Consider the following 20,905-nt stretch of genomic DNA (forward strand, 5'->3'; position numbering starts at 1 on the left):
AAGACCAATTAAGTTTAGAAACACTAAGTAAAGACAAACTATAAGGAAAGAAGAGTAAAAGTTCATTTAAATATTTTATCAAAAGCGAAAGAGTAAAAGAATAATTGGCACAGTCACAGATGATATCAAAACGATTTTCAACACCGCCCACGTGCAGAGTGTATTGTCCATTTTCCCGATTCTGCGAAGGATATAATTTAGGTGGCTATGACCAGTTATAAAATGGGTTAAGGGAGGAAATGAACTTTTTACAAGACAAAAGGTCATCCTTACTACAAAAAATTCATTGTTCATCTACCCAACTATTTAAATATAGTGTACCAATTATGATATATTGCATTGGTGAAAACGGTACATGGCAGAGCCAGATGGGATTGGTATTGTTTCTTGTATTATAATTGAGCAGCTAAAAAATTGAGCAGCTAATTCTTTAGTAAAGGTGCTATAATCAGCAGAATGATGAAACAACGGCAGTACAGGGGGTGAAAAATATAGCCAGACACTGAGAAAATCTTTGTTAAAACAGCGTAACAAATATATTTCAACAGCCTTATGATTATTTGGAGTTCACCAGAAATGGCGTCTATGACCTCAATTTAAAAAGTCCTTAAAGCCAGAATATGCAATAAAAATTCCATTCAATTAAAAATTCCATTCAAGCATTGGTTAAACATTTAAAGTACAACAGCCTTATAAAAACTGAAGAAACATTTGAAGTCCCAAGGAGTTTTAAAACCGGGTATGTATTACTTTAATTATGGAAAAGTCAGAGTTTAGTAGAGTTGGTAGTCTGTCATCAATTATTACATTCTGCCATGGCCATACTGCCAAAGCCTAAAGCGGAAAATTCCAGGATATTCGCCATAGTTAAAGGACTTTTCTTCTGGTATGACCTTCTTCAACTGAACTGGATTTAGAGTCAAACTGATCATTGCCGCCACCAGCCAACATCTGCCTCCCTGCTTCCCTTGAACATTGTGCCTAGTCGAGTCTCCCACCAGAAACTGTGGTACGTAGTTTCTATGATACATAGGTACCATTTTTTGTGATATTCCTCATCTTCATAAACTTTATTAAAACTTTGGGATTTAAGCGGACTACCACCATTTTCGTAAAATATTTTCTGAAATCCTTAAAGGTCATCCAAAACTCCCCGTCAGGTTGGAAGCTTAGTCCTGTCCTTCTCTTCTCTTGGTCAGCTATATCTTGCCATTTTGGTGAATTGTCACTATAAGTTCCATTCCACTCCTTGTGGTTCCCCCTGGATTTCTTATTCGTACCACGGGGATCGTATTACTGGCGATTCGGCTGAAGTTAGTAATACTGTAGGCGTGGTGTCTATATAAGTTAAATTTTGTTTGATCTCCGGAACCGTCTTGGGCTGACTTAATGTTACAAGTCATAAGACATGATCTTTTAAATGATGTATCCGCTATTTTAAAAAGCTTCCGATGCGCTTTAGGATCATGAATAATTGTCAGTCCCCCAGTAAAATCCTCCATGGCTTCGGATTCGTTGCCACCATTAAGGGCGTCATAGCTCCAATGCAACTTGGCATACGCCTTCTCCAACAATACACTCCAAAAAACTTCTTTTTTTTGGGAATGTGCGTAGGTAATTTCATCAGAGTTTAGTAGAGTTGGTACTCTGTCATCAAATATTACATTCTGCCATTGGCCATACTGCCAAAGCCTAATGCGGAAAATTCCAGCATATTCGCCATAGTCAAAGGACTGATCTTCTGGTGCGATCTTTTTCAATTGAACTGGATTTAGAGCCAAACTGATCATTGCCGCCACCAGCCAATATCTACCTCTTTGAAGCCCTTTCACATTGAGCCTAGTCGAGTCTCCCACCAGAAACTGTGGTTTCATACCATCTGAGCAGATTTCATGCGGCCTTCGCCAGGTTATTCTCTGATTCTTGAAGTTACCCAAGTTACCCATGGCTTGCTCCAGAGGGAAAGACGTATCTTCAAAAAGTTTTCCTTTTGCCAGTAAATCTTTTTTAATCTTGTAAAAGTGTTGGTCAGATATTAATTTCGTCATATTTTGATTTGTGTCATCTTTCCAGAAAATCCAGTCATCACGTAGTCTAATCCAGTGGTTCAATCCTGTTGTCTTGAGCTGGTCTTCACTCTGTGCAGCTTTCTTCTGCAAGTCTTCACCTATTGCCACAACAGCTTGCTCACTTTCTGGTGCTGATTTAGTTTTGTTTTTGACCCACACCATATACAAAGTAAAGAAAACCCAAAATGCCCACAACGATGATAAGTAGGAGTAGATATAAGTAGTCTATAATAATTGAAAAGAATGGCCTTCTTTTTTGATTTTTGGCCATTGTCATCCTCTCTTTATCTGTTCTACTCGGGCGTCCTTTCCTCTTCATTTCACCGCCATTAGAAATTGTTGCTGCTGGTGTTATATAATATAAAATAAGTTTGCAAATTTTGGCTCTACTGGCAAATAAGCACCACATGTTAAGTCGGTTTTTATTTTATCTAGAATGTTTTTCAAGCTTAAGGGGTCTACTAAGTCGTAGGATAGAGTTCCTGCCGTTAGTTCAAATAGTGCGAACTCGAACTTACTGACATCGGTAGCCAGATTTAAAACTGACATCGTTACTATATCAACTGAAATCATCGTTAAGCTTGAATCAGAAATCACTTGTCCGAATCTTCAAGGGTTATACGGAATTGACGATTGGTCCAAAATGTCTGTAAATTTTTTCGGTAACCACCAGCAGTTGCTCCGCGAGCCCAAGCTCCTTCAAAGCTGTTTAGCTCCCACTTTTTCTTGCACTCCTCATCTTCCACTGCTTCGTCGTAAATTTCTGGACTTAAGTGAACTATCTCCATCCGTGAGAAATATTTTTTGTAATCCTTAAAGCTCATCTAAAACTCCCCGTTAGTGTTGAAAGTTAGGCCAATTTTTTCTTTTTCTTCGTCAGGTATATATTGCCATTCTGGTGATTTGTCACTCCAAGCTCCATTCCACTCAGCCTCGTTGCCCCATGGATTTCTTATTCGTACCATATGGATATGACCTCTCACACGAGGAGTTTTGAATACGGATTAGCCTGACGTCTGTAATAGTGTAGGCTTGACCTTTGATAAATCTAACTGGTGTTTCTGCTGCGACAAAGTTTGAGTCTGGCTCAATGGCACAACTCATAAAAGATGTTCTTTCAAAAGATTTGACCATTTTTTTGAAAATAATAGTAATAATAATTTATTTATAACCCACAAAATACATAAAACTGTGGAGTAAACACACACAAAAAAAGAAAAAAAAACAAGACAAAAAAACATAACAACATAAATAACATAACAGCATAAAAAATATACAACATAAATAAATAAATTACCTCAATTCAAAAAATGGTCAAAGAGGGTCAAAAACCCCTACCATTTGCTGAGTTTTAAGAGATATATCTTAGATAAATGTTTCAGTCGCGAGGGCGCATCAATGATGTCAAATTTAGAAACGACTGTATGATTCTGATACCACCGAGGCAGACGCATGGACTATCTCACGGATGGACTATCTCCATCCGTGAGAAATATTTTTGTAATCCTTAAAGCTCATCTAAAACTCCCCGTCAGGGTTGAAAGTCAGGCCAGTTTTTTCTTTTTCTTCGTCAGGTATATATTGCCATTCTGGGGATTTGTCACTCCAAGCTCCATTCCACTCAGCCTCGTTGCCCCATGGATTTCTGATTCGTACCATAGGGATCTTACCACTCACACGAGGAGTTTGAATACGGATTAGCCTGACATCAGTAATACTGTAGGCATGACCTTTGATCAATCCAACTGGTGTTTCTGCTTCGACAACGTTTGAGTCTGGCTCAATGGCCCAACTCATAAGAGATATTGTACCACTTTTTACAAGAATTTGGATTTCGATCCTACGGATAAATATGTAAAGTCGATTTGAAAGGAATTGGAGTCCCTGAAAAATAATTTACACATTACCCCACAATTTTATAATAAATTTTATCTAAGAGGTTGTTTCGCACCAAAGAATTATGGTCTACCCAAAATATTCGTCCCATTGTATCAACTTTTTCATCACCAGTGGCAAAATTAGGAAAGTGGTTGTCAGTGGCATTGCGTCCACTCTTAGGAACACAAAAATGATATATTAAAAATTCCACTGATCTAATAAGCAAAAAAATTTCACACTAGAGGAGAATTCAATTCTCTGTAGTTTTGATGTCGTGTCCATGTATTCAAATTGTAACGTGATAAAGTGCGAGGATAAATTAAGGATTAAATTACAAAAGCACTTTGATTTGATACAAGATGTGACCATGGCGAGTTTGGAGATTGAAGTCATTATGAAATTGGTTATTCTTTCAAATGAACATTCTCTTTATTTTGGTTTTAAAGGTGAATTTTACAAACAGGTGTTTGGTTTGGCTATGGGGGCATCTCTCTCCCCTTTGTTGGTAAATCTCTTCATGTAATCTATTGAAACCTCCGCCATACACAGTTTTAGGCTCTCTCCTTATTTCTGGGGTAGATTCATGGATGATGTGATTTGCATTTGGAAACACGGTTTAGAGTCTTTAGACCTTTTCCATAAACATTTAAATAGTTTTGAAAAAAACGCAAAATTTACAGTGGAGTTTTAAGAAAGTGATAAACTACCTTTTCTGGATATCTTATTGATTAAAAGTGGGTTCCATTTACTTTTTTCCGTTTATAGAAAGCCTACTCACAGTAATAGGTGTTCGAACTTTCACTCTTGCCACCCTATTTCAGTGAAACGAGGGGTTGTGATTACACTGGGGGATAGTGTTTTCAGAATTTGTTCCCGGGAGTTTTTAGATTCTGAATTGTTATATTTGAGGGATGTTTTATTTTGTAATAGCTACCCGATTAAATTCATTGATGAAATAATAAGAAATAGACGCATTAAACACAACAATAGGGTTGTTGGGGTTTTACAGTGCACAGAATTAAACTTACCTAAAAGTTTCATTTCTTTACCTTATGTACCTATTTTGGGGGAGATTCTTAAAAGTATTTTAGGTAAACATAACATTGATACTTGTTTCCAATCAGTGAGACCATTAGGTAGTTTTCTTAATTCTGGGAAGGATTTAACCCGGGGAGATTTAGTTAGTGGGATGTATAAAATTCCTTGTTCCTGTGGAAAGTTTTATATTGGTAGAACTCACCAACAATTTACTGAAAGATTTATTGAGCATCGCAACTCAATAGAAAAAATCCTACAACTAAGAAAGCCTCCCGAAACTTTTGTTTCAGCTCTAGCTGAACATACATTCTTTTATCCCGAACTTTTTATACAATTTGATGAGGCTATTGGTAGAACTCACCAACAATTTACTGAAAGATTTATTGAGCATCGTAACTCAATAGAAACAACCCTAAAACTAAGAAAGCCTCCCGAAAATTTTGTTTCGGCTCTAGCTGAACATACGTACTTTTATCCCGAATATTTTATACAATTTGATATTTCTAATGATAGAGGTTCTCCTCAGTTGCTCTTTGATTCTCATTGAAGTAACTCAAATAGCTGCTTTTCCCTATGTGGATAAGTAGCAACAATTGTATTCATTATTATTGGTGGTGGTTTTTATTTCTTTTTAGATCAGTTTTCTTTTAATTTTCTATCTTGTACTGAAGACGCCTTGTTTGGATACAGGCAAAATATCCGTGTTGTTTTAGTCTTTCAATTCTACTGGCCGACGTCTTGTTTGAAGTTTTCTTTTTGTAGAGTTTTATCTTTCTTGGTTGTTTATTGTCATGTCTGGCCAGTTCGGCTTAAGAACTTTCATTCGTCAAGCTTACGGGCAGCAATTAGCCGCTTCTGTCAATTATTTTGTTCTTGGTTAAAAGCATCTAGAACTATGATAATTAAGGTAATCTTATTGGCATAATTACAATATTGTGAAGCTTATAACACAACACCTTGCATTAATCTGATACGCTTGAACAAAATAAAGGTTTATACTATGATATCTAGTTCCAATTGTTTTAATTATACTACTAGTTTTAATGAGACGTACTTTTTAATAAAATTTATTTTAATTCAACTATCTCACCAATTGATTCAAGGTATTCCAAAATATTAAAGTATATTTGTCAAGTTATTTATACATCAGCAATTAAAAACACTTGTCGGTTTTATAATGTTCTGGAAATCACTACTGGCATATTCTGATTAATGTTTTACTAATTTCGTTTTGTAATTTTTCTCTTTAAGTTTGTTTAGCCGATAATCACAGCTGGCACATTTTTTCATAATTTATCAATAAGATGTTATTTTCTTTCACATCTAATCCATAATTTTTATTGTTTCCACTGCCTATTTCCCTTTTTGTTTGGGTTAATTATTGTTCATCCTTTAGTATAAGTTTTTGATGCTTAAACTCTTCAATAGGTTTGTTGAAATTTGTAATGCTTCTTAAAAATTTGTTAAAGAGTTTTTTCTAGCTTTTATCTTTGAAAGGGTGTTTCATTCGGACAGTTATCGAAACCTTAATTATATACGTCGATTCATAAATTATAACATTACTCCTTACGTGGGGCTATTAGATGTTGATGCCTTGGGTTTCTTTATAGCTTTGATTGCAGCTGATCTATTGATTGTTCTTGTCGGTATTGATTGTTCTTGTCGGAGTATTGTATGTGTGTTGGATGTCTTGCATTGTTCAGTTACTGTTCAAGTATTACTCAATATCAGATCGTGTATAATTTTCAACTGTTTACATTTTCTTCTTAGGTCAACTTAGTCTTGCTGTACTGGTATTGGGGATGTTGATCTTCGTTATAAGAATGGGATTGAAGGTGATTATTGAATAATCATAGTTGGTATTTTCCCAAACAACTGGTATTATTGAGGTGGTCTTGTATTATTGAGGTTGTTGTGGGATGGGAAATATCAGTTGTGTGGGCTTTTGGGCATTTTTCGGTGGTTGATAAATCCTGACAATAGATGTTACTCGTTCCTTGATTTTTTACCATAATGGATGGTTGGTCGGTGCCATAGTATTATAGTTCCTATAATGAAAATTTCTTGGCAGAATCACATTATTAATAAGCAGAATAACACATAAAAACAGGTAACATCATTATAACAAAATTGTAAATAATACATAAGTAATATTTTAAGCATTATTACTTCGCCACTAATTACAGTATTGTGGCGGTGAATACAAGATCACTGTTTTATAAAATAGCTAACTACTTGGTAAATGTTAGAGGTCTTACTTTTGCATATAATATATTCTTCCAAATTGTTTATTTTTCTGATGTATGATTGTGTTGAAAAGAAATACAACTTATTGTGGCATAGTCTTTCAACTTCTATACATTAGCAATATTTATTTACTATAGGGACTGGATATTGCAATATACTAGAGACGACCTCTTAATTCTCCTGTATTGCTATATTCTCCCAGCTCTTATGGCTCAGATTGCATCGGGAGCAGTGGGGTTTAATTGATGCATTTCTTATGTCGTGTTTGGCTTTTTTTTGTAGTTTTAAGAGCTATTCATAGCTCAACGTTAGCAGTGCTCTTATTTTTAATGAAATGAGAAATACCAGAAATATAGTAATTATAATATTTTACCAGGAAATTGGCGAAAATAATCCATACTGACTTTCCACATATTTTACTCTTTGGTCTTCATTAGCGAAGAGTGGTATATGTAAATCTAATGCCACCTTTAACTTCGTCAATTGTGTATCTTTGATTTTCTTGATTTCTGGCCTGATAGAGGATTTTGAGACCTCAATGCTTATATTTGAGATTGCGAATGACAGATTTACTCCTTGAGAGTTTATTACTTTCTAGTCGGTAACCTTGCTTAATAGTGATTGTTCCAACGTCCTGTAAGAGTAGTTCAGTTCGATGAATGGAGTCAATTTTCTCTGTACTGTTGTAACAGGATAGGGTTCCTACTGTCCTTTGGGTACAGTAAATAACCATAGAATATTTTGTAGATTGATAAATTTTTCTCTTTTCGTGCTTCCTATTAGAGCTTCACACGAGTTAGGAATATCTTGTTACTGTTATTCTTTTAGAGAAAGGTCCAAAATACATGATCCTATTTTCACGTTATAGATTGCGAAAAGTTGTTCATTAATTTCCGTGATATGCACCTTCTGTTTGATATAAAATAAAATAAGTTTGCAAATTTTGGCTCTACTGGCAAATGAGCACCAAATGTTAAGTGGGTTTTTATTTTATCTAGAATATTTTTCAAGCTTGAGGGGTCTACTAAGTCGTAGGATAGAGTTCCTGCCGTTAGTTCAAATAGTGCGAACTGGATCTTACTGATATCAGTAGCCATATTTAATACTGACATCGTTACTATATCAACTGAAATCATCGTTAAGCTTGGATCAGAAATCACTTGTCACAATCTTCAGGGGGTATACGGTATTGACGATTGGTCCAAAATGTCTGTAAATTGTTTTGGCAACCACCAGCAGTTGCTCCGTGAACCCAAGCTCCTTCAAAGCTGTTTAGCTCCTACTTTTTCTTGCACTCCTCATCTTCCACTGCCTCGTCGCAAATTTTTGGACTTAATTGAACTATCTCCATCCTTGAGAAATATTTTTTGTCGTCCTTAAAGCTCATCTAAAACTCCCCGTTAGTGTTGAAAGTTAGGCCAATTTTGTCTTTTTCTTCGTCAGGTATATATTGCCATTCTGGGGATTTGTCACTCCAAGCTCCATTCCACACAGCCTCGTTTCCCCTTGGATTTCTTATTCGTACCATAGGGATCTTACCACTCACACGAGGAGTTTGAATACGGATTAGCCTGACGTCAGTAATAGTGTAGGCGTGACCTTTGATAAATTCAACTGGTGTTTCTGCTGCGACAACGTTGGAGTCTGCCTCAATGGCACAACTCTAAGAGATGATCTTTCAAAAGATTTGACCATTATTTTGAAAATAATAGTAATAATAATTTATTTATAACCCACAAAATATATAAAACTGTGGAGTAAACACACACAAAAAAAGAAATAAACAAGAAAAAATTAACATATCATAAATAACATAACAGCATAACACCATACAACATAAATGGATTCCCTCAATTCAAAAAATGGCCAAAGAGGGTCAAAAACACCTATCATTTGCTTAGTTTTAAGAGATATATCTTCAGATAAATGTTTCAGTCGCGAGGGCGCTTCAATGATGTCAAATTTAGAAACGACTGTATGATTCCGATACCACCGAGGCAGACGCATGGACTGTCTCACGGATGGACTATCTCCATCCGTGAAAAATATTTTTTGTAATCCTTAAAGCTAATCTAAAACTCCCAGTCCGGGTTGAAAGTCTGGCCAGTTTTTTCTTTTTCTTCGTCAGGTATATATTGCCATTCTGGGGATTTGTCACCCCAAGCTCCATTCCACTCAGCCTCGTTGCCCCATGGATTTTTGATTCGTACCATAGGGATCTTACCACTCACACGAGGAGTTTGAATACGGATTAGCCTGACGTCAGTAATACTGTAGGCGTGACCTTTGATCAATCCAACTGGTGTTTCTGCTTCGACAACGTTTGAGTCTGGCTCAATGGCCCAACTCATTAGAGATGTTGTACCACTTTTTACAAGAAATTGGATTTCGATCCTACGGATAAATATGTAAAGTCGATTAGAAAGGAGTTGGAGTCCTTGAAAAATAATTTATACATTACCCCACAATTTTATAATAAATTTTATCCAAGAGGCTGTACTGCACCAAAGATCTATGGTCTACCCAAATTTCATAAGACGAGAGTCCCCCTCCGTCCCATTGTGTCAACTTTTTCATCACCAGTGGTAAAATTATGAAAGTGGTTTTTGGTGGAATTGCGTCCACTCTTAGGAACACAAAAATCATCTATAAAAATTCCACTGATCTTATTAATAAGTTAAAAAATTTCACACTGGAGAAGAATTCAATTCTCTGTAGTTTTGATGTGGTCTACATGTATTCAAATTGTAACGTGAAAAAGTGTGAGGATATATTAAGGATTAATATATCCTTATTAACGTTTGATAGTGTGTTCCATAGTCAGCTCATTTTTTCCTTGTATGATTCTGGGGTCAATCTCTATTATAATGCTTCTTAGGTTTTGGTATTCAAATTCGTTTCTTCAATTAGGATCTGCACCAGACACTATTATAAGAATGCGAAGAGGTGTTAGGCAGGGTGGTGTTTTGTCCCCTACGCTTCTTAAGATTTGTATTTCTAGTTTGCTGGTTAAGATTTCAGGTACATAACTTTCTGGTCTTGCGGATGTTTCTTATCTTGCGTATGCTGACGACTTGCTTCTGATTAGCCGGTCCAAAAAGGGTCTTTCCAATATGGTCTCTATAGTTTCTGATGCTTTCTCTGATATTGGCTTTTCAATTAATATTGATAAATGTGAGTTTCTTCCCTATAACTGTATTACCGCTACTCCCCTTCACTGTAATAACTTCACTATCCCTCTTGTTGATTGTATTCGTTGGCTTGGTATCTCTATTACTAACAATATTTCGAGCTTACGTCAGCGTAATGTTTGTGATATAAGTAAAAAGATTCAGATTGGTTATGCAAAAATTGTTGCAAATATCCGCGTTGTTTTAGTCTTTCAATTCTACTGGCCGTCGTCTCGTTTGAAGTTTTCTTTTTGTAGAGTTTTATTTCTCTTGGTTGTTTTTTGTCATGTCTGGCCAGTTCGGCTTAAGAACTTTCATTCGTCAAGCTTACGGGCAGCAATTAGCCGTTTCTGTCAATTATTATTTTTCTTTGCTTAAAAAACATTCAAATTTGTTAAATCAGCAAATTTTCTTAAAAACTTGCAAGAAGGAATCAGTGATTCCTAAATCTTTTAGAATCAAATCCATTTTGGTACTGAAAATGAATCAAAATTAAAAAACAAATTAAGCCTCATGGCTTTAAATCACATGACTTCCGAGCAAAAACAAGGACGTTTTAAGTTGTCCAACGACTTAAATTTTGTCGAAAATTTTTTGAGGAATAACCTTCCGTTTGACATTTTTCTGAGGATTAAGGAAATGGCCGTTAGATCTTTCCACCATGATTTCCATTTGTCAAAGGTTCGTTTGGTAGACAAGTTCAATAGACTTTTGTTTGAAAAATTCCAGAATTCGAATACTTTTTATCCTCGTTTTTATCTGGGTCCTGCCCCTAAGAACTTGTCGTCTAAAACTCTTTAGTAGTCAACAAGAGGCAGTTTTGTCGAAGGGTTTTAGATTCTGCTTTCCAACCCCAATTTCTTACTCAAAAATAATTTCTAAGATAGTCAGGAATTATGGCTTCTATTGATAAAGTCGAAGCTCCTCAAGAACTTAGAGCTGAAATCGTAAGGCAACTTAAGACTTTTAACACGAAAAAAAAAATTGAAAATGATATAACAAAAAATGACATTAAAATACTTTCTGATTTGAAAAAGGAAAAGACCCTTACTTTAACTAGGGCAGATAAAGGCAATACTATTGTAATTATGGACACTGATGATTATGATCGTAAAATGAATACAATCATTTCGGATACCACTTTTTACAAGAAATTGGATTTCGATCCTACGGATAAATGTGTAAAGTCGATTGGAAAGGAATTGGAGTTCCTGAAAAATAATTTACGCATTACCCCACAATTTTTTTATAAATTTTATCCAAGCGGTTGTTCTGCACCAAAGATCTATGGTCTACCCAAAATTCATAAGACGGAAGTCCATTCTTTGGAACACAAAAATCATATATAAGAAATTCTCTGATTTTACTAATAAGTTAAAAAATTTCACACTGGAGGAAAATTCAATTCTCTGTAGTTTTGTTGTGGTGTCCATGTATTCAAATTGTAACGTGAAAAAGTGTGAGGATATATTAAGGATTAAATTACAAAAGCACTTTGATTTGATACAAGATGTGACCACATGGCGAGTTTGGAGATTGAAGTCATCATGAAATTGGTTATTCTTGCAAATGAACATTCTCTTTATTTTGGTTTTAGAGGTGAATTTTACAAACAGGTGTTTGGTTGGGCTATGGGGGTATCTCTCCCCTTTGTCGGCAAATTTCTTCATGGAATCTATTGAAACCTCCCCCATACTTATTTTTAGACTCTCTCCTTGTTTCTGGGGCAGATTAATGGATGATGTGGTTTGCATTTGGAAACACGGTTTAGAGTCTTTAGACCTTTTCCATAAACATTTAAACAGTTTTGACAAAACGTAAAATTTACAGTGGAGTTTGAAGAAAGTGATAAACTATCTTTTCTGGATATCTTATTGATTAAAAGTGAGTTCCATTTACTTTTTCTCAGTTTATAGAAAGCCTACTCACAGTGATAGGTATTTGAACTTTCACTCTTGCCACCCTATTTCAGTGAAACGAGGGGTTGTGATTGCACTGGTGGATAGAGATTTCAGAATTTGTTCCCGGGAGTTTTTAGATTCTGAATTGTTATATTTGAGGGATGTTTTATTTTGTAATAGCTACCCGATTAAGTTCATTGATGAAATAAAAAAATAGACGCATTAAACACAACAATAGGGTTATTGGGGTTTCACATTGCACAGAATTAAACTTACCAAAAAGTTTAATTTCTTTACCTTATGTACCTACTTTTGGGGAGATGCTTAAAAGAATAATAGGTAAATATAACATTGATACTTGTTTCCAATCAGTGAGACCATTAGGTAGTTTTCTTAATTCTGGGAAGGATTTAGCCCGAGGAGATTTAGTTTTTGGGGTGTATAAAATTCCTTGTTCCTCTGGAAAGTTTTATATTGGTAGAACTCAGCAACAATTTACTGAAAGATTTATTGAGCATCGCAACTCAATAGAAAAAACCCTACAACTAAGAAAGCCTCCCGAAACTTTTGTTTCGGCTCTAGCTGAACATACATTCTTTTATCCCGAACATTTTATACAATTTTATTAGGCTACAGCTATTTCTAATGATAGAGGTTTTTCTCAGTGGGCGAGGGAGGCTATAGAAATTAAAAAACATATATTTGCTAATATTTCAATAAATAGAGACACAGGGAATTTAAATATTGACACAGGGAATTCAATATTCTTTTGAAAAATGAACCAATAGTCGATAGGGGAATTAAAATTTTACACACTCACCAGGGGACAAGATTACCGACTAGACCAAAAAGAGTTGCTTCAATCTTAGCTTACAAGAGGATTACAAGAGATTACAACAGAATAATTGACTAAGTTTCAATTTTCATAATTTTTCCTCAGTTGCTCTTTGATTCTCATTGAAGTAACTCAAATAGCTGCTTTTCCCTACGTGGATAAGTAGCGACAATTGTATTCATTATTACTGGTGGTGGTTTTTTATTTGTTTTTAGATTAGTTTTCTTCTAATTTTCTATCTTGTGCTGAAGACGCCTTGTTTGGATACAGGCGAAATATCCGCGTTGTTTTAGTCTTTCAATTCTACTGGCCGTCGTCTTGTTTGAAGTTTTCTTTTTGTAGAGTTTTATCTCTCTTGGTTGTTTATTGACAAAATACATAAAACTGTGGAGTAAACAGTATGATTCAGTCGCGAGGGCGCATCAATGATGTCAAATTTAGAAACGACTGTATGATTCTGATACCACCGAGGCAGACGCTCGGACTATCTCACGGATGGACTATCTCCATCCGTGAGAAATATTTTTTGTAATCCTTAAAGCTCATCTAAAACTCCCCCGTCAGGGTTGAAAGTCAGGCCAATTTTTTCTTTTTCTTCGTCAGGTACATATTGCCATTCTGGTGATTTGTCACTCTAAGCTCCATTCCCCTCAGCCTCGTTGCCCCATGGATTTCTTATTCGTACCATAGGGATCTTACCACTCACACGAGGAGTTTGAATACGGATTAGCCTGACGTCAGTAATATTGTAGGCGTGACCTCTTATCAATACAACTGGTGTTTCTGCTTGAACAACGTTTGAGTTGTTTAATGGCACAACTCATAAGAGATGATCTTTCAAAAGATTTGACCATTATTTTGAAAATATTAATAATAATAATAGTTTATTTACAACCCACAAAATACATAAAACTGTGGATTAAACACACAAAAAAGATAAAAAACAAGAAAAAATAAACATAACAACATAAATAACATAACAGAATAGCAACATACAGCATAAATAAAGTACCTCAATTCAAAAAATGGCCAAAGAGGGTCAAAAACACCAATTATTTGCTGAGTTTTAAGAGATATATCTTCAGATAAATATTTCAGTCTTGAGGGTACATCAATGATGTCAAATTTAGAAACGACTGTATGATTCCGATACCATCGAGGCAGACGCAGCAAATACTTGCAATACTTAAAATATCTTGAGCGTAATTTCTTTGTATCCTTCTTGCGAAGGAGGGAAGCAAAACCAGAAAGATAAAAACAGCAGGGGCACAAAAACTAGAATAAAGACGGCAAAGTCCTTTTCGGTTATACCGACCACGATTTGGTGAAATTTTGTCGTAACCAACTCGCATACTTTTCAGCACGCTGGACGTAATAGCGGAACAAGTAGACGAAAGTGACGTGGGAAAAGAGAGACCCAACCATTTAATAATTGCTGAACACGGTATAGTTGAAGAACCCAAGCAAAGTGGTGATGCTGGTGGAGGACTCCCAATTCACAAAAACTCACATTTGGAGGCATTAACTGAAAGGCCTACTGTGGATAGTGCGGCAGGAAGCCGGTCAAAGCTGGTAATTTGACTATGTTTTGTCTGGCTAAGAAGCAGAACATCATCAGCACATGTAATGTGACTAATGCCTAAATTATGATTGTAAAATATTGTCGGTTGAAGACGTTGGAGGCATGAAGCTAAAACACATTTAAATATGTTCGGGGATAACACGGCACCTTGCCTAACGCCTTTTTTAACAGGAATATACTCCCCTACACTACCATTTCACTTCACCCTAACTGAAGAATTAGCATACCAATACTTAAGCACGGAAACAATAGAAAGGTTAGCACCGGAGGCTGCTAAAGAAAATAAAGCATTTGAATGAATTCCATTGTCAAAAGCACTAGATAAGTTAACAGTCAAACAATACAGGGGACGTTTTTGAGCAACAGCTTGTTTCATTAGCCGACCCACAATATGGTGACCTTTAACGCAGCCCATACCTTTTCTAAAACCAAGCTGGGAGGGCGCAAAATTGCACTTGGAGTTAATGGCCGGTAGCAGTACATATTCAAATAGCTTACTAGAAGTATAACACCAGATTCCACCGATAGCACTTGAGATTGGTTGATGCGAATTGGGAGGATTGAGTTGACAAGCTTTGTAAAATGATTTTGGAGATTAACATTAAATGAAAGCAGAATAACTTTATAATGAGAAACAAAGTCACATAGCCGAAGAGACGAATTAATTGGAGATGAACACTTTACACTGTTTATAACACGATTATGGCACGTGATGGGTGAATGACCGTCGTCGATTTTAGAGTCGTCCACATGAACTATTGATGAAAGTAGAGTTGAATCTGACACAGTTACATGATCAAGGTTGGAAGTAAGACCACCACGATTTTGAATATAAGTAAATAGAAGATCTTTATCACCAAGATGGAATCCTCCGGGTAATGAATCGAGAAAGATTTCAGGTCGGTCAGAATTAGATAATAAGTCATTGTTATTGTCGTCGGCGAGAACCCATTTGGTATTTTGTTTTGAAAGGTCACTAAGTAGTGTTCGTAGGCGATTACATGCTTGTGAAAAACTAGACAGTGACTGCACAGTCTTTTTATTACAAGGGAAATAAATGTTTATAAATGCGGTATCACCACATTTTATTGCTAAGATGTTAGCGTCGCTTTGCAATAATATCGGCTGAGTCTTGTGTCTGAAATAGATGACCTGATGGTCTAGCACGGGTTTTCTGGGTGGATATCAAAAAGATAATGGGTCCAAAAACACTTTAGGCGATCAACATTCACTTTAGAGAGAAGGTGCTCCTGTAAAAACACAATATCATTTTCAAGCAGCTCACTAATCAGTAGATTCTTGTCTTTTGTACCAGTAATATTAAGGATCACAAAGCTAAACGCAGTTTGAGTATTTATTAGTATTGTTGAGAGCCGATTGGAGAACTTTGCATTTCAGAATAAAACATATGTGTTCCATAGCGTAATTTGCACATTTTGGCGAGGCTTGGCAAGGGTTTTCTTTGGAGTTCACATGAGGGCCGGAACATCTGGAACACTTGTGATGTGCTGGTGAGCCGGGACAAGCTCCAATCAGGTGATCAGTACTTTGACAGCCAAAGCATCGACGCGGAATGGATTGAAAGGGCTTCTTTCATCCTATCATTTTATAAATAAACTGAAGTGAGTGAAACTGGATTGTGATAGCTATTGGCAGCGTTAGTTCTGAGGATAGAAGTAATTGGTGCTAATTAATCTTCACTCCCCTCGTTGCATGGAATGCCATATTGGAAAGGACAACAGCATACTCAGCTAAGGCGAACCAAGTGTATACATAAGGTTCACAATATTTGTTATGACGCACATAAAGATAAACAGCAAATGCAGCTCCAAGGCAGTTGACTAGAAAAGTGGTAATTTTTAACTGTCGACTTTTCCTCTCCAAAGTGGATTCTTTACTTCTTCTGTAAATTTGCAACACGACTAATGTGAGCAACATGTATAAAGTAGTGCATAATACAAACAGTGTAAAACAAGCAGCATGAAGTTCATGGATAAAAGTAGAAGAGATCAATGAAAGGCCCAAAAGGGATAAAATCTCAGCAACATTTAATACTACCGTCATCCAGGTTAGCCATATAGATGAAGGTACTAAAATTGTCTTATAATGTTCTAGGTAGACAGACGCCAAAAACAATCTTGGGGCAGTGTGTAGTGCTATTCCTAACTTCCAAACATTGCTTTGGGGGTAATGACCAATGGCACTTGAAATTGAGGGCAGATAATTGACAACACCACAATGAGTAGCAGTAGTTTGTCTGAAACTGAACAAAAGAGACCAGATTATGCAAAATGAAAAACAAAAGAAGGGTAAAAAAGTGTTGCTATGGCTGCAAGACGAAAAGAAAGTCTTATTCTATTTCGAAAGACCGGCTCACTCCCATCTCTTCCCTCCTCTTCTTTAGAAAGACTTTTCATTTCATTTGTGTATAACAAGCTTCCTTTGAGGAAAGTCAAACATGCTTTTTATTGTTTAGTTCATACAGTTCTGCCACTCCCCGAGTAAAGTCCTCCATGGCTTCAGAGGTGGTGCCACTTTTAAGGGCTTCATAGCTACCATATAATTTTGCATCAGCCTTCTCTAAAAATGCACTCCAAAATTCAGTTTTCTCTTGGGATTGAAGGTAGAATAACTTACCGTTATACTTGGTAATTTGTCATGTATGACATCATCCACCCGTTGGCCATACTGTTAAAACCTGAAGTAAAAACTCCAGCATACTCGCCATCGTCAAAGGACTGATCATCAGGTACAATTCGTTTAAAAAGAACTGGATTGATTGTAAGATTTGTCATATCAGCCAATATCCACCAATCACCAATCTCTCCTTGTTGAATATCAAATCTTCATGCATCGTTCACCACAAACTGTGGATCTGAACATATTTCATGGGGTCTTAGCCCATATAAAGATATGATAAAGATATAAAGATATCATAATTGTTGATTTTTTATTAACTTCACATTCCAGAATACACGTTTCAAAAATCATTTCTACATTCCAAATCATTAGGTCTTGTCTTATTTTCGATTTTAACTCTTTTCTTATGATAAATCCTAATCCACCATGCTGATGGTGTTTTCTACCCTCATGAACAAAATCATAATCAAGAAACATTACATCATTAATATTCCTATCATTTAAGAAAGTTTTGCTTAAAGCTAAAGCTTCAATTTTATTTTTATTAATTATGTCATCTTTGAACTCAATGCTACAAAGTAAACCTCTGCAGTTAAAACTAGAAAAACCTACATTACTGCATGTGAGGATAGAATCATCCATAAATGAATATTTGTTTTTCGGGCTATCTTCCAAAATTACTGCTTCATCATCCTTAACATCCCTAATGCATTCCAGTATATCAAAAGGATTTTCCTCTAACAGTTTAGTTCTGCTTGCAAGATCAGGTAAATTATGTAAACTCAATATCATAAATCAACAAAAAACCTCAATTCAGTTAATCAACAATTTAACAAAAGACCACTCAAAAAAGAAAAAAAAGAAAACATATAACAACCGCACACGTCGGAGAATTCCATTGCATTTCGGTGGAAGTATGTTCATTCTATTCAACAGAGAACACGCACATTTTGGCAACAATGTGCGCATACCAACACATTTGCGTATTTATGTAGTGACTATTATGAACAAATCCTAACAAATTCCTAATAATGACAAAAAAATAACACAATTTATTCAACTGGTGGGACGTTATACCACTTCTTTTTTGTTTCGCTCCGTCCTGGTCTATGTAGCATAATGTGGGTGGTACCGTGGGTGGGATCCATGCAACAAAACCTTTATCTTTCATTTCTTTCTTTTTCTGATTCAGCGTAGTGCGAATCTCCCTGCAGGTTTGACTAGCATCATCACTGAAGAAAACTCCATTGTAATCAAATTTTGTCACTTTATCAAGTTTTTTTCCAGGGCTTGGCACGTAATTGTTTATTCGCTTGAAGTACCGAGAATTTGTCATCCGAGTTCATGAGTCGTATTTTAACAAATTTGTCATGTACTTCTTTAACTTCAAAATTAATTTTTAGTTGTAAGAAGTTTTCCAGCAAATGTTCCATTTTCGTCGAGGCCTCCGGCACTGAGGCAGCCTTTAAATTCCAAGCAATAATGTTGTCTTTCTTTTTCAAATTCTCCAATATGAGGACCCTATCAGTGAGAGGGCCTAATCCATGGGTTTTTTTCTTTCGTATATCTTTTAATTCTCCCTGAATCTTTGTTATTGTATCCGAGTGGGTCGCAGTTATGATTTCAATATCATCTACTTTGGAAGTTAGACCACTAATGTCTGAACTGATTTCGGATAATTCAAATCTCAAACCTTGTATCTCTTCCCGCGTTGCTTTAACTGTTTCTAAAATCTGATTGACCGAACTGGTCAGCGCATCAATTGAATCACGTATTGTCCCTTGGGCTGTTGAATCTTCGACAGATAATCGTGTGGGTTCCATATCATTATGTCTCTTTTTCCTGGTCATAAAAACTATTCACAGGTGTTCACAAGATTAGCATAAAATAAGTCAAAAAACGCGCTCTCCGATACTGAGATGTTAACTCGAGGAGAACACTGAATGAACATTGAGCATTGAAATGTTTAGTTCATACATTTCTGCCACTTCCCCAGTAAAGTCCTCCATGGCTTCAGAGGTGGTGCCGCTTTTAAGGGCTTCATAGCTACCATATAATTTTGCATAAGCCTTCTCTAACAATGCACCCCAAAATTCATTTTTCTCTTGGGATTGAAGGTAGACTAATCTATGACATCATCCACCCATTGGCCATACTGCCAAAACCTGAAGTGAAAAATTCCAGCATACTCGCCATCGTCAAAGTGTATCCATAAAAGCAGAAACAGAACCAGAGGGTGAGCGATATATTTCTCCAATCAATATCTTTTTCTTAGAAGCCCATATAGCTGAAGGAAAAGTGATTCAAAAATGCCTTCAACATTCCGGCTCAGTTGATTGTTAATATGCACAGCATATTCATTCCTCGCATAAATAGCCAATCCTCCTCTGCGAGCTTCTTTTCTATGTAGAAAATTTGATTTATAGCCTGGGATATCTAGGAGGCTATCCGTTTGTCCTGTAAGGAATGTCTCACATAATCCAATTATGTTGGGTTGCAGTTGGTGGCACATTGAAGTTATTTCCATAAACGACGAACATAATCCTTGACAGTTAAGTTGAAGCACAGAGAACTGAGATTCAGAGTGCCCCTTGGTTAAATCTATTAAATCAACATATTTACTTCTAGAATAATTACTTTCACTAAATAACGGCAAATCATCTTCATTACTTATTTTTTCATCAAAAATTTTCTCTAAATCCAAAAAAGAATTCTCTAACTTTTTTAACCGGTTATAATTTTTTGGCAATGACGAAGTGATTAGCCCCCGGGATGAAGAATAGGAACTCATTACTTACCTAATAGTTTCCAGGGGACAAGGCCATATCTTGAAGTGAAGCAAAAGTCATGAGAAATACACACACCCGTAGGAACTTTTTTTAACATTTATAAAAAATAATAACAGGCATATTCCACTTATGGAAAAAGCCACCATCACATAAAATTTTATCACACCCAGTTGCAACAGGAACATTTGGAAGTGTCACTAAGATTCTGAGATTTGGACACTAAATCATCCAGCTTTTCACCACGTTGCAATACAGCTTCAATCGTGTTATGCATAATAATTCTAGTTTCATCCAAATCAGCCTGCATCTTTGCTAGTGAATCTGCCTCCTTAGGATTTTGATATTTAGCCAGAGTCGTTTCAAGAACAGGGTAATTAACTTCTTTCCCAGAAGCCCAGTCTCCAGCTGGAATTTTCTTTGTAAATTCCTCTAAAACTTGCATTAGAAGTGAATGGGCTACCCTAGTAGGATATTCTCCATCCGATATGACAACAGCAGCAAGGTTATCAGTTCTTACATAACAATGACACATATGATCACCCTGTTTAATGGATTGTCTTGTTCCAGGTTCAGTTCTTTCAGTGACTAATTTGGCAGAGAAGGACATGAATTCTTGAGCACTTGACCTTTGGAAAAATCCAAAACTCATTAAATCATAGGCAACAGCTAGCTTCATAGCATTAGTAGGAGTCCTGTAAAGCACAGCAATACTAAATAATTTTACCATATAGCTCGTAGTATCTTCAAGAACTGCTC

The 20,905-nt window shown here is 36.1% G+C and overlaps 3 protein-coding genes and 1 pseudogene across 3 annotated transcripts; all 4 read right to left on the bottom strand.

Moving 5' to 3' along the window:
- Positions 1-1,199: 1,199 nt before the first annotated feature.
- On the bottom strand, positions 1,200-2,231 carry LOC136040053 (calpain-8-like). The gene has a single exon (XM_065724119.1). The coding sequence runs from the start codon at positions 2,229-2,231 to the stop codon at positions 1,200-1,202; it is 1,032 nt and encodes a 343-aa protein (XP_065580191.1).
- A 431-nt stretch (positions 2,232-2,662) lies between these two features.
- On the bottom strand, positions 2,663-19,183 carry LOC136040054 (calpain-A-like; annotated as a pseudogene).
- Positions 16,329-16,918, bottom strand: LOC136040152 (post-GPI attachment to proteins factor 2-like). Its single transcript, XM_065724268.1, has one exon. It carries the CDS (start codon positions 16,782-16,784, stop codon positions 16,407-16,409), a length of 378 nt encoding a protein of 125 aa, XP_065580340.1. The 5' UTR covers positions 16,785-16,918; the 3' UTR covers positions 16,329-16,406.
- Positions 19,184-20,270: 1,087 nt separating the features above from the next.
- LOC136040151 (synaptobrevin homolog YKT6-like) lies at positions 20,271-20,905 on the bottom strand. Its single transcript, XM_065724267.1, has one exon. It carries the CDS (start codon positions 20,874-20,876, stop codon positions 20,310-20,312), a length of 567 nt encoding a protein of 188 aa, XP_065580339.1. The 5' UTR covers positions 20,877-20,905; the 3' UTR covers positions 20,271-20,309.

This window comes from Artemia franciscana, chromosome 20, assembly GCF_032884065.1.
Source record: "Artemia franciscana chromosome 20, ASM3288406v1, whole genome shotgun sequence".
Classification (NCBI taxonomy): Eukaryota; Metazoa; Arthropoda; class Branchiopoda; order Anostraca; family Artemiidae; genus Artemia; species Artemia franciscana.